The following is a 13,046-nucleotide window of genomic DNA, read 5'->3' on the forward strand; positions in this document are numbered from 1 at the left end:
TATATATGTATATGAACGCAGCTGTTGGTCGCGGCAATTCAAACAAGGAAAAGCCAACATGGACGCACAAGTTCGAAACAGAAAGCGTGCATTAATGACTGAGGACGACGAATGCTTCAACCAGGCCTCCCTTGTCGCGTCAAAGTGGATTCTGGACTACCTTTTTGTCAATGTATGTCGTCGTTTTAAGGCGGGAAACTATGAAGCATTCAAAGACGCCGTTTCTACCTACCAGTGTAAGTTTCCGTCCGCTCAATAAAGTTGATACAAGTTTACCCGCGCGTTTAGCTCATTTTTGTGCGTTTCATTCCTCAGCCGTTTCTCAGCAAGCCTCGCTGAAAGGAGGTAAATCGAAGGAGAAAACGAATATATGTGCTTTCCTCCACAGAGTCATGCACGGGAAGAGGACAGGTAAGCTAAAACATCACGTTTGTCGCTTTTTCATTGTGTTTCATCGCTTTGTGTTCGGATATAGACACTCATTTTGAGGAGGACGACAAGTTGATGCCTCTCATGTCTGCGTACAAAGTGTGGTTTCAACTCAAAGAGACTGTGGGAGATGACAATTTATTTGGGACCGTCACCGTTCTCTTGATGATTCAGGTATGGTACATCCGGGCACTTTGTGGTGTGGGCAAACAATCACAGTATTCAATTATGTTACATCCGGGCACTTTGACTGGTGTAAACATATTCAGATATTTTTACATCCGGGCACTTTGTCGTGTGCGCTAACTCACATTATTCAAGTATGTTACATCCGGGCACTTTGACTGGTGTAAACATATTCAGATATATTTACATCCGGGTACTGACGTGTTGTACGCTAACAATCACATTATTCAAGTATGTTACATCCGGGCACTTTGACAGGTGTAAACATAATTCAGATATTTTTACATCCGGGCACTTTGTGGTGTGCGCTAACTCACATTATTCAAGTATGTTACATCCGGGCACTTTGACTGGTGTAAACATATTCAGATATTTTTACATCCGGGCACTTTGTCGTGTGCGCTAACTCACATTATTCAAGTATGTTACATCCGGGCACTTTGACAGGTGTAAACATATTCAGATATTTTTACATCCGGGTACTTTGTGGTGTGCGCTAACTCACATTATTCAAGTATGTTACATCCGGGCACTTTGACTGGTGTAAACTTATTCAGATATTTTTACATCCGGGAACTGACGTGATGTGCGCTAACAATCACATTATTCAGGTATCGTACATCCGGGCACTTTTACGGGTGTAAAACAATGACATTATTCAAGTATGTTACATCCGGGCACTTTGACTGGTGTAAACATATTCAGATATATTTACATCCGGGTACTGACGTGTTGTACGCTAACAATCACATTATTCAAGTATGTTACATCCGGGCACTTTGACAGGTGTAAACATAATTCAGATATTTTTACATCCGGGCACTTTGTGGTGTGCGCTAACTCACATTATTCAAGTATGTTACATCCGGGCACTTTGACTGGTGTAAACATATTCAGATATTTTTACATCCGGGCACTTTGTCGTGTGCGCTAACTCACATTATTCAAGTATGTTACATCCGGGCACTTTGACAGGTGTAAACATATTCAGATATTTTTACATCCGGGTACTTTGTGGTGTGCGCTAACTCACATTATTCAAGTATGTTACATCCGGGCACTTTGACTGGTGTAAACTTATTCAGATATTTTTACATCCGGGAACTGACGTGATGTGCGCTAACAATCACATTATTCAGGTATCGTACATCCGGGCACTTTTACGGGTGTAAAACAATGACATTATTCAGATATGTTACATCCGGGCACTGTCATGTCCAAAAACACGACATCGCCGCCATATTGTGATTTGGTTTTTTTTCCAATTACTTTTTATATTACACAAGTTTTAAAGTATTTAAATGTAGTCAGAAGAAAGTCACTAGTTACTTTTTAAGGAGTGGGTCTCCTGCTTACAACAGAAAGCACATATAAACGTCTCAGTATAGGTGTTGTTTAATGGTTGATTTTAATTATTCATTGGGGCTTGTTAAAGTTGTGTTGAAATCCTAATTCAAATACTGCGGCTTTACTAAATTGGTCTTTTCACAGACTGTAGTCATGTGCTTGGAAAAAGGTGATAAAACATCAGCCTCCTTCGCCCTCAAGTGGTTTCAAGAGCATGCCAGCATCAACAAGGTGGCCATTTTATTTATTGTCCTGCGTTCATTGAAATAGAATAGTAAGTTTCATCTTCCTACACACAGACAGTGCGAGAAAAGCTTTCCACCATAGTGGCCGAGACGGACACCTACAACCTGTTCCTCACCGGTTTCACCTTCAGCAGACTACTGGAGATGGTGCGGTCATATTTGGACACCTACCTGGCCCAGAATCCATCAGACTATCTTGTTAAGGTACGGGAACTCGACAGCGCCTCCGATGGTTGGGGTAGGTTCCAGCATACCGCTGCAGTATAGAAAATGGATGGTTCTTTTTTTTCTTCATGATGAATTAACAATCACTTAATTGACTATTTGGCCTCACAATGTTTTGGAAGGGCACACGACCACACCCAGCATGGCCGCCCTCGGGGTGCGTGTCAAAATAATGTTTTTACATAATTGAGAAGGACCTTGAAGGCCGTTTTAATGGCGTGCCTCATTGGTTTAGCCTCATTTGGCACGACTTCAACACCCTTTTGATGTAAAAGTTAATTGTGTTGGAAAGGTATGAGGGAAGATCATTTATACCATCATTCAGGAAGCCATAAAGACGGTCCAGAGTGTGGATGCTAAGGACGCCATGGCAACAGAGGACACATCTCGCCCAGAGAAGGTCGACGACTCGCAGAAGGAGGAGACAAAGTAGGAAATAAGTGTTTTATGTGACCGGTGTAGTTGTTGATGTATTGCACTGTCCCAGCAGAACAAAACACAATCTTCAGCCCGCCTTGAAGAACGCGTACATCTGTCTTCCGAGTACATCAGCGCAAGGTAGTACATTTCACTCAAGTCTGAACTTGAATGAGGGTAAACATTTTGCTCACAGGGTTGCTGGAAAGAAACACCAGGACCACCAGCAAGGAAAAACCCAATGTCGACGCTCCAGAGGACGAGCCGCTCCCACAGACAGATGATACCCGGTATGAATAATGACACTCTTATCAGGCAGGAACGGGCTGAAGGACAGTATTTGTACACTGTTTTACATTTAATGTCCACTAGATGGCGTGCGCTTTCAATTGTTTGTTTGTTTTTTTCCCCAGCAGGTCTAAACGTAAACTTCTGTCCACAAAAGCAGACGTGTGGGAAGGACAAGGTGAGAGTAAAATGTGCACCAGACCAGCGACTTTAAAAGGTAGACGTTGCATCTCGTTGTCCTGTTTGGTTGTCGTCTAAAGCGTCTTTTATTTCTCCGATTCCAGACAGCACAAATACTTCAGTTCTCAAAAAAAGGAAGACACATACGGTGAGTTTGGAAGGCGGCCCCATAACCTGCATTTACAAATACACTGCTCTATTTTGGTATTTATTCTTTTTGTTTTTTTTTAAGAAATGGACCTATGAATTGGACAAGAAACTCAAAGATGGCGTCAAGCGTCACGGCGTGGGTAAGTGGTCTCGAATTCTGTTGGATGACGACTTCGAGGGCCGCACCGGCACCATGCTGAAAGACAGATGGAGGATCCTGGTGAAGGATAATAAAGTCGACTGAAGACGTTTTGAACGCAGTACGTATTCGGGGTATGAGGCACCCTCCTGTTTTTGGGACGTACCTTAGTGTTAACGTCATGGTTGGGTTTTTTTTTTTTTTTTTACACACTCCAAACCTTAAAGTACCTGGACAATAAATATCCAATTAATAATGTTCAGGAAAGTAAGAATTTGAACATAACAGTGTTATATATTGTATGTATATATTTGTTACCATTTATTTTGTTATAAAAGGCTTAACATGTAAAGACAAATATTTGTTATTAGTACCGACAGCTTTTTATACGTACTTTTTGCAGTTTGCAACAGTGTGCAACAGACCCATAAATATACTTTTGAATTTGTTACTTGGAAAAAAATTGAGTCCGAATACTTATTGCTGTATAAAGTTTAATTTTGTCAATCATACATTTTCCATACAGGGGAGCCTATAGTGACCCTAACATGCTAGTTTAGAGAAGAGCCAGAAAGTAAGAAACATTAGCTTAGACATCATTGCATCATCTTTCCTCACCTTTCTGCAAGAGAACAAATATGTGCAGCGGTCCAAAAAAAAAAAAAAAGCAGATACATTCACATTCTTACATCATTCGCTAAAAATGGCACTTTGTTGATGATTTGGCCTCTCAGGGGTAAAAAATGACCACAGCCAGCATGGCCGCCCTTGGGGTGCATGTGACTCTTTTTCATTTAGCTGTCAAAAGACCGTTTTTACCTAATTGAGGGACTTTTTTTTTTTTTTAGTGGCGTTGCCGCATTTGGCACGGCTTCAACATCTTTAATGTACAAAGTTTGGAGACATTATGTAAGTATGTGACATCATTAGCTCATCCCTTCTACTCTGTTGTATTGCTGTAATAGGCTTACTCACCACCAGAGGGCGTGTGATTGTATATATTCCATATTTTGTTTGAGTGAATAAAAAGTGAAAAGCAGCTGAATCCTTTACAAATATGATAATATCAGTACGGTGTATAAGCTGCACTGCTGTAATGTTCTTACCCAATGAGAGTAGAGAAGTGCTTGTTGATCAAATGAAGACGAAACTGTGCTGCGGCGGGCAGTTGCAGCGTTGCGTTTTCCGGATCCTCCTCCACGTGCCGCTGCATCGAGGGTTCCCCACCGCCTGCCAGCGCAGCACCGCCTCGCTGCAACACAAAAGTGTGACACGTGTTTAACTGGACCGCGCACACACACACACACACCGCACAATGTTGATCTTCCCTACCTGTCCGTTTCCTGCCCGTCTCCTTGGCAACCGCCGCTGCTGTTGCTCAGGGCGGGCGGATTGCACGCCACACACACCGTAAAGCCTTCTGTAAAGTAGCGCATCCAGTATGTGTGGGGCCTGTTCTCCACTGTGCAGTGGGGGGAGCGCGACTCCAGGGAGAATTCCACACAGAAACTGCCAGAAGACACAAAGTTGTTTATATGCACATCCAGCATGGGCGGTGTAATTCTTAGTTTCAACACTGGGTGGTGCTGTTGTGACAAGTCAATACTTTAGACACAGCTTTTACCCCTGCAGGGGCTCCATTACAAATCAGTGTAATATCTTAGTAATTGATTTAAGAAAGTTAATATGGAAACCAACCCAGGATGAAGAGGACGTCCATAGTTGTCATGCTTGGGCCTCCCTTTGCCAAACTCCATGCTGGTGATGAATGCAGGACCTAATAATTATAATAATAATGGAAGAGTCCATCAGTACAGTACATATAGACACTAGTAGCTTGTGCTTACCCGAGCTGATTCCACATGCGTGACCTTGGTGGTCTCTGTAGTCCATGCAGCCGGCCTTTTCCTCCAGGGCGGGGCAGGGCTCTCCATTGTTGCTGGGCCGCTCCTCCACGTGACGGATTCTGAGCCGTAAGGAAGGCCGGCACGCCTCGGCACAGCCGCTCCAGAAGCTCCAAGGGCTCACTGTGCAGGCCTGAGCTGGAGGGGGAGGAGAGTAAATACTGTGTTACTACAAAATGGTAATGCTGAGGACAATGTATCATAACAATCCTCATGCTACGAAAATAATGTTTAGAATGGTCCTATATAGTCATAAAAGTGAAAAAAGAAGTTAAGTGATGATTTGAGCTGCTAGACCCTGAGTTGTTGTCCCAGTAGTGTTCATTCCCAGCTCAGTGGTTATACTGGTACCCTCCACAGCGTCTCATGGCTGAACCTGGACTCGGGTCCCCTTTTGGGTGCTTTGCCTCGCCTGAAAAGCCGAGTGTGCTTTCCATGGATGACGTAAGCAGATTTAACATTCTCTTAAACTGATTGACTTAATGGCATTCTTCAAATATTTGCAATGAATTGAAACGCTCATTCTCAGCCTTGTCATGGTCATGTGATGCGGCAGGTGATGGCGTGTGTGTGTGTTTGTTTGCGTTCACCTGGGCAGAGCGTGAAGTAGTCCAAGCAGCAGTCTTTGGTCCCGGCGCAGCCCTCGTCGCAGTAGCACGTCCCGTAGCCGCGGTCCATCCTCCAGTCCGTGGAGGTGCACCTCATGTCTCTGGTGCCGCCGCCGCCGCAGCATTTGCCCAAACAGCCTCCGGAGATCACGTGATTGGTTCCCAGGCTGCAAAGCAGCAGCAGCGAGTAGGCAAACTCCACAGTGGAAGCCATCGTGAAGCTTAATCACCACCACGGGAAGGAGGTCCCGCAGCCCCTCCGGACCTCAAATTCCTCCATGGCACCTTAGATCACACTCCCAGGTCTTCTCCTGCCGCACCTCTTGGAGTGTGTGTGTTGTGTGTGTGTGTGTGTGTGTTGCCTCAAAAGGAGACAATACAGCCACAGAAAAGGGAGGAGTGTGTTTTTCTTCCCTCCTCCCTGCTTGGTGGGCCCGCTTGGCTTCCTTGCATCACGCCCGCATGTTTCACAATCACTGTGACCCCCGATGGCACTTTGGGCCACCACAGGCCACTCAAAGTCCTGGAAGAAAGGAAGGAATGTGAGCATTAGGATGTTCTCCGGTAGAACCGTGTGCTAGGATTGCTTTTGTAGGAAGTCTCCAAAGAGACAGACTCGGGTAATCTCGCATGCACCTCTTATCATTACGACTGCTGATATGACATGAACTATCATGTCATGCAAACCCGCAGACAATAAACATAATAAAAGTTGTGCGCACAGAGGGGGGTTCCCTTTGAATGTCGGTCAAGCGACAATAACAGCCTTCATCTTTGCCGCCATCTTGTGAGGCGCGTGTGAATGACCGGAATACTTTTGTCCGTAAGTGTCAGGTGCACATCAAAGAGTGTTGTTCATGTGACCTCACCGTGCACCGCGCCTTACATGGAGATCTCGCCGTGTGCTCGTCCACACGGATGTATCCGTGGAGGAGGGGTCCATCAGCGCACCTGGGGCGTGGCGATGCATCGTAGACACAAATGGGACGTTGGTTGGATTTAAGCGCTTTGCGTCCTGGTTGTCGAGGCGACGGCTGGTAGGGAATCCCCGCCTCCATCTCATCTATATGAGGAATGTAAACTGTGGCTGTCGCCATGGGTGACACCTGACCCCTGTTGCCATGGGTTACAGAGATTTGTTGACAAACATGCGGGGAGTTTTTCCTTGCCTCTGTCGCCAAAGTGCTTGGGTTGGTTTCCTTTAATAATAATAATAATAATAAATGTATGTGTCTGTAGCTTTAATGCTAATCAGCCTTATCTGTAATTGGCAGTCCATTTGTCGTATACTTTTGTATAAACAAACATGCAAATTTAATGAAATGTATGTATATTAAATTTATGATTACATTTTAAAAAATACCCTAAAAATAAAAAATGTCACAGAAAATTTTTATATGACCCCAGATTGTGAGAAAAGACGATTTATTTTTAATACAGATTAAATTTATGTATCTTCAATTTGATACCATTTTTTAAAATACCCTAAAAATAAAACAATTCACAGAAAATTTTAATATGACCCCAGATTGTGAGTAAAGACTATTATTTATTTTTAATACATATTAAATTTATGTATCTTCAATTTGATAAAATATAAGCAAACATGCAAATTTAATGAAATGTATGTATATTAAATTTATGATTACATTTTTAAAAATACCCTAAAAATAAATAATGTCACAGAAAATTTTAATATGACCCCAGATTGTGAGAAAAGACTATTTATTTTTAATACAGATTAAATTTATGTATCTTTTTAGTACTAATTACATGAAACATTTTTTGCACAAAATCTACTTAAGTTCTACTAAAAATAATTATTTTTAATTATCTTATCTGAAAGTGACACCCAGGCAGTGACTTGCTTCGTGGACACCCCCCCCTCCCCTCTCAAATTCATATTAATTATGAATTTCTGACTGGAAAGTTTTGAAAGTGACATTTAGGAATAGTAGTTACTTTACTGAGTGCCTCGCTGGCTCCCCAGCATGCTTTGCGGCACTAACTAAAGTTAATGTAGTCGTTTTAGTTTCCCCAAGCAGCGCACGCCTTCGACGTGAACGCAGCAGACCAATCGAATCCCACGAATCCCAAGCACTTTGAGCACGGAGGCAAGGAAGTGGCAGTGACGCGAGTGCATCATCTATTTCTGCACAGTTCGAAGCCGGCGTCCTCCCATCCACCCAAACAACATGTGACCTAAACAAGGCCCGCTAATTGCTCCGACTGGGCCGAGCTTCCCCCAGTCCTCCCTAATGAGGACCTCTGTGGCGGGCATGAATCAAGGCTTTTGTCTGAGAGCGCCCATTCATTTTCATTCATTCATTCATTCCGCTGGTTTGTAGTCATCTCCATGTTGACACGTGTGCACTTGAAGGCCTCTCTGCGTGAAGGCATTCAGGGAGGGGAGCGCCGGGACGCAGCAGACCGTGACCCGGGTTCTTACTTACGGACGTTTGACTTGGCTTCTGTCTACAGAACGCCGTTAGAAAGCCAGTTGAGGGAGGGGTCGGGAGCCAGAAGTTAGCGGACAAACCCGGGAGTCACCTGTACGCTCATAAGGGCGTGTTATGATGACACGTTTAGTGGCGCCCGCTAATGATGGCCATCATTTCATCTTTATGGATGATAAGACAGCAGAGAGGACTGGCAGTCTGCTGCTCTTGGAGAGACTCCAGTGGAGCAACAACACAGTTTTTTTTTAGCCAAGGATAATTGCCCCCACACATCCCTCTCTACGTATATGCATGTAAATGGCACTAGGGGGAGCGGAGGGGGGGGCGAGGTCTGACCCCTGAGAGATAAGATGGAACTGCAGGTAATGACGGGGACAAGGAGAGAGGCCACGTCTCTCATGAATCACACCGAGGGCCGTGTGGATTTCACATCCTGTGGGAACACTGTAGGGAATGCAGGGCCGTGTGGATGCATTTTTTCCAACAGTGTAGTCTTGTGGGAACAGTTAAGGAAAGGGGTGTGTGGATGCAGTTTACATAACACAGTAGGCATGTGGGAACGGTTTAGGGAACTAAAGGCGGTGTGGATGCCATTCACTTTGCAGTGTAGGCATGGGGAACGGTTAAGGGAACTAATGGCAGTGTGGATGCCATTCACTTTGCAGTGTAGGCATGGGGGAACAGTCAGTTTAGGGAACTAAAGGCGGTGTGGATGCCATTCACTTTGCAGTGTAGGCATGGGGAACGGTTAAGGGAACTAATGGCAGTGTGGATGCCATTCACTTTGCAGTGTAGGCATGGGGGACAGTTTAGGGAACTAAAGGCGGTGTGGATGCCATTCACTTTACAGTGTAGGCATGTGGGAACGGTTTAGGGAACTAAAAGGTGGTGTGGATGCCATTCACTTTGCAGTGTAGGCATGGGGGAACAGTCAGTTTAGGGAACTAAAAGGTGGTGTGGATGCCATTCACTTTGCAGTGTAGGCATGGGGGAACAGTTTAGGGAACTAAAGGCGATGTGGATGCCGTTCACTTTGCAGTGTAGGCACGGGGAACAGTCAGTTTAGGGAACTAAAGGTGAAGTGGATGCCATTCACTTTCCAGTGTAGGCATGGGGAACAGTTTAGGGACCTAAAGGCGGTGCGGATGCCATTCACTTTGCAGTGTAGGCATGGGGGGACAGTTTAGGGAACTAATGGCGGTGTGGATGCCATTCACTTTGCAGTGTAGGCATGGGGAACAGTCAGTTTAGGGAACTAAAGGCGGTGTGGATGCCATTCACTTTGCAGTGTAGGCATGGGGGACAGTTTAGGGAACTAAAGGCGGTGTGGATGCCATTCATTTTACAGTGTAGGCATGTGGGAACAGTTTAGGGAACTAATGTTAGTGTGGATGCCATTCACTTTGCAGTGTAGGCATGGGGAACAGTCAGTTTAGGGAACTAAAGATGGTGTGGATGCCATTTAGATAACAGTGTAGGTATGGGGGGACAGTTTAGGGAACTAAAGGTGATGTGGATGCCATTCACTTTGCAGTGTAGGCATGGGGGAACCGTTTAGGGACCTTTACAGTGTAGGGATCAGTTTAGGGAACTTGACTTAACAACCCTGGTAGCTCTAAAGACCAACATGGTAGATTCCAAGTTGTTTCCAATTCAAATCAATTATCCCTAAAGCATACAAAGTAAAGTAAATGAATTTGTTGAATAAAACTAAAGTAAAAGTACTCACCTAATACAAAGGGCAGCTTGCAATTTCCCGCCACATCCAAATCCTTAAGTCTGAATTAGTCCGTTGTCCCTGGTGCTGATAAGACTTCACGGTTAGGAATTTACGGTTGGAGCTGGAAGCTGTAAAAAAACATAAAAAAGGTGTAAGCAAACATTGTCATGTGATAAAGCCCCGGCAAACAGAGCAGTAAACACCTGTGGCACACACACACAAAAAAGCTCTGTTGCCATAGATTCAACATCAGCTGTACTGCATGAAAAAGACAAAAGCATCGACCCCCGGGTGACCCCCCACCCCCCACCCCCTTGCTTGAGTACACGCAATTTCTATTGAAGCAGGAGTTTCTGTTGACATGCGCCTTGTTTGCTCTATCATTGCTTTCTGATCACTGTGTAACCATCTCGCGGAGAGCTTTGTCGGTCGGTCTTTTGTTTAGGAATCGAAACCGGCCACACAATGGAGCGGAGCTCTGTGTGGTGACCACCATGGATTACTTTCTTGGCACAAAAGTTTAGCACTCAAATGCAAATAGTAGCAGTTAAATGTCTGATAGCACACGGATAGCTTTTTTTTTTTTTACTTTTGTAAATGTATTTTTATTTATTAATTATTAGTATGATGATGAAGGCTCCAGCATACCTATGACCCTAATATCATAATTAGGGATTGAACGATAGGTTTTTTGCGGGCCGATGCCGATACCGTTTTTTTCCACCATCAGCCTTAGCCGATGGCCGATTGTTAGCAACTAGCATGTTTTTTGGAATGTGGGAGGGAGCCCATCCCAGCTGTCCTCGGGCGAGAGATGGGGTATACACCCTGCACTGGTCGCCAGCCAATCACAGGGCACATATAGACAAACAACCATTCACACTCACATTCATACCTATGGACAATTTGGGCCGATATTTGTGGCCGATACTGCTTTTGCTCCCTCAATTTACATTAAAAAATGACAATAATTACAAATATTACAGGTCTCAAATTAAAAAAAAAATTATTTAAATGTAAACACTGAACACACATTTAAACGCCATTATCAACTTTAAATGGAATAAATATTCAACCTTGTGCAAACCATTTGTATCATAGTTTAAGCTTTGTGTTAAAGCAACACAAAGCTGCCCGGCGGATGCCTGTCTGAAAATAATGCGGCGGAAAAATACATCGGCGAACCCACGTGTGTAATCGGTCGATATGGATTCAAGTAAAGAACGCAAATATCGTCCGGCCGATCTTTAATCATAATGCTACTTTAAGATGAAGCAAGATGGCCTTCAGGCACAAATCAGGCATAATACACACCTATGCACACAAGGAGAGGCAGGGATGCAAACAGAAGTGTGTGTGTGTGTGTGTGTGTGTAGGCGCCAGTGATAGATAATACTGTATACTCCCTGAATGGAAGCACTGTTTGGGTTTTAATGGAGGTGAAGTCATTAAAAGCCTCTCCTTTACTGAAAAGTACACTCAAAAGCAGTTTCCGGCTTTTTTCTACTGTATATTTACAACGCGCACACACGCCCCCCCCCCCCCCCCCCACCCTTCAATGCCATCCCCGTGGCCCGATTGTGCAATCAAGTGTCAAGAGCGTAATAAAACAGCAACCTTGATCTCCCCCGCTTTGCAAGGTTCCCAGCTCAGCAGGCCTTGATGCGTCACTTCCAAGTTCGTCGGCTGGCCTCCATGCTAAATTGATTTGATTGACAGGCTTTGCGGGGGCTTTTAGCATCCTTCAAAAAAACGACATGCGACGAGTCACGTTGCCTTTGGCCTCAGCCTGGAGGGAAACAGACACGTGACACAAAAACAGGATAAATAATGTAATTTACACTAAAATAACTACTATATACTGACCTTTGAACTGAGCTGGCCTTTTATCACAGATGACTTCTTGTCGCCATAAGGGGGAGACAAAATCACACATTTAAGATATGCCTTTATTCGTTCCTCAGTGGGGAAATTTACTCCATATATATCTTCTTTTTTTGTTTTATTCAACCCAAGTTACTTAACCGTATTAATACTTTTAAAACATCACAGGCTAAAATACAAGAAAAATATTTCGGAAAGCCTGTGATTATTCCTAATATTAGGAAATAAATAAGTGCTCTATTAGGACTCGTGAATGACAATACAAGAGCAATACCGCCATCTAGCGGTCACCAGCAGTAGTGACAAATATTCAGTGTGTATTGCATTCAGGTGTGCAATTAGCTGCCATTAGTTGACTATACAATGCTATTATTTAATTTTAACAACAAAAATGTTTTGGAATAATATAGCTTTTTTTCAATATACCTTAATCCGTCTGACAGACCATAAAGAAAGCAAATATAAGAGGCTGTCAAAACAAAAGTAGGTCAAAAGTTCGCAGTGCTAAGCTTTTTTTTACAGAGATTAGACAGAAGAATACATACCTAAGTGAACGTAGCAACATTGGTCAAACGCCGTCCATGCAACCGCTCAAATTATCGACTACTTTTTTGTTAATTAACTGAGCAGAAATGACGAAAACATGGCGTGTGCGACTACGGCGGCGACGTACTTCCGGTTAAGAGTAGCGTGTCACCAAACACAATGCGTCACTCTCATTGGTTGTTGAATAATTCGGTCCCACCCATTGGTTAACAAGAAAAACACTGTTGATTGGCTTAGGCGTCTGCTTGTCTTTTTTTTTGTTTTTTTAAAGAGCCCATTTATCAGCGTTCTCTTTTGTGTATTATGATTTCCTGTTTAT

General features: G+C 43.8%; 2 protein-coding genes across 11 annotated transcripts; one reads left to right on the top strand and one right to left on the bottom strand.

Annotated features, from left to right (window-relative positions):
• Window positions 1-14: 14 nt before the first annotated feature.
• On the top strand, window positions 15-3,848 carry terf1 (telomeric repeat binding factor (NIMA-interacting) 1). 5 transcript variants are annotated; one of them, XM_058060176.1, is made up of 11 exons: window positions 15-236; window positions 316-411; window positions 476-603; window positions 2,107-2,193; window positions 2,262-2,411; window positions 2,758-2,861; window positions 2,920-2,990; window positions 3,046-3,139; window positions 3,263-3,315; window positions 3,422-3,465; window positions 3,550-3,848. In XM_058060176.1, the coding sequence occupies exons 1-11, from the start codon at window positions 59-61 to the stop codon at window positions 3,709-3,711; spliced, it is 1,167 nt and encodes a 388-aa protein (XP_057916159.1). In that variant the 5' UTR covers window positions 15-58; the 3' UTR covers window positions 3,712-3,848. The 5 variants fall into 5 exon arrangements, with proteins under 5 accessions (XP_057916159.1, XP_057916160.1, XP_057916156.1 ...); XM_058060177.1 differs by having other exon boundaries at window positions 3,266-3,315; XM_058060173.1 differs by having other exon boundaries at window positions 16-236; window positions 3,263-3,354.
• On the bottom strand, window positions 2,829-12,854 carry LOC131108826 (somatomedin-B and thrombospondin type-1 domain-containing protein). 6 transcript variants are annotated; one of them, XR_009120545.1, is made up of 11 exons: window positions 12,727-12,854; window positions 12,164-12,199; window positions 11,915-12,086; window positions 6,988-10,425; window positions 6,101-6,641; window positions 5,454-5,648; window positions 5,305-5,383; window positions 4,939-5,115; window positions 4,713-4,858; window positions 3,773-3,836; window positions 2,829-3,663 (listed from the first exon to the last, which is right to left on the bottom strand). XR_009120545.1 is itself a non-coding variant. In XM_058060179.1 (11 exons), the coding sequence occupies exons 6-10, from the start codon at window positions 6,330-6,332 to the stop codon at window positions 4,741-4,743; spliced, it is 801 nt and encodes a 266-aa protein (XP_057916162.1). In that variant the 5' UTR covers window positions 6,333-6,641; window positions 6,988-7,231; window positions 10,307-10,425; window positions 11,915-12,086; window positions 12,164-12,199; window positions 12,727-12,854; the 3' UTR covers window positions 2,837-3,663; window positions 4,713-4,740. The 6 variants fall into 6 exon arrangements, 5 of the variants coding, with proteins under 5 accessions (XP_057916162.1, XP_057916165.1, XP_057916163.1 ...); XM_058060179.1 differs by lacking the exon at window positions 3,773-3,836 and having other exon boundaries at window positions 2,837-3,663; window positions 6,988-7,231; window positions 10,307-10,425; XM_058060182.1 differs by lacking the exon at window positions 3,773-3,836 and having other exon boundaries at window positions 2,837-3,663; window positions 10,307-10,425.
• Between the last annotated feature and the right edge of the window lie 192 nt (window positions 12,855-13,046).

Source organism: Doryrhamphus excisus, chromosome 21, assembly GCF_030265055.1.
Source record: "Doryrhamphus excisus isolate RoL2022-K1 chromosome 21, RoL_Dexc_1.0, whole genome shotgun sequence".
NCBI classification, from domain to species: Eukaryota; Metazoa; Chordata; class Actinopteri; order Syngnathiformes; family Syngnathidae; genus Doryrhamphus; species Doryrhamphus excisus.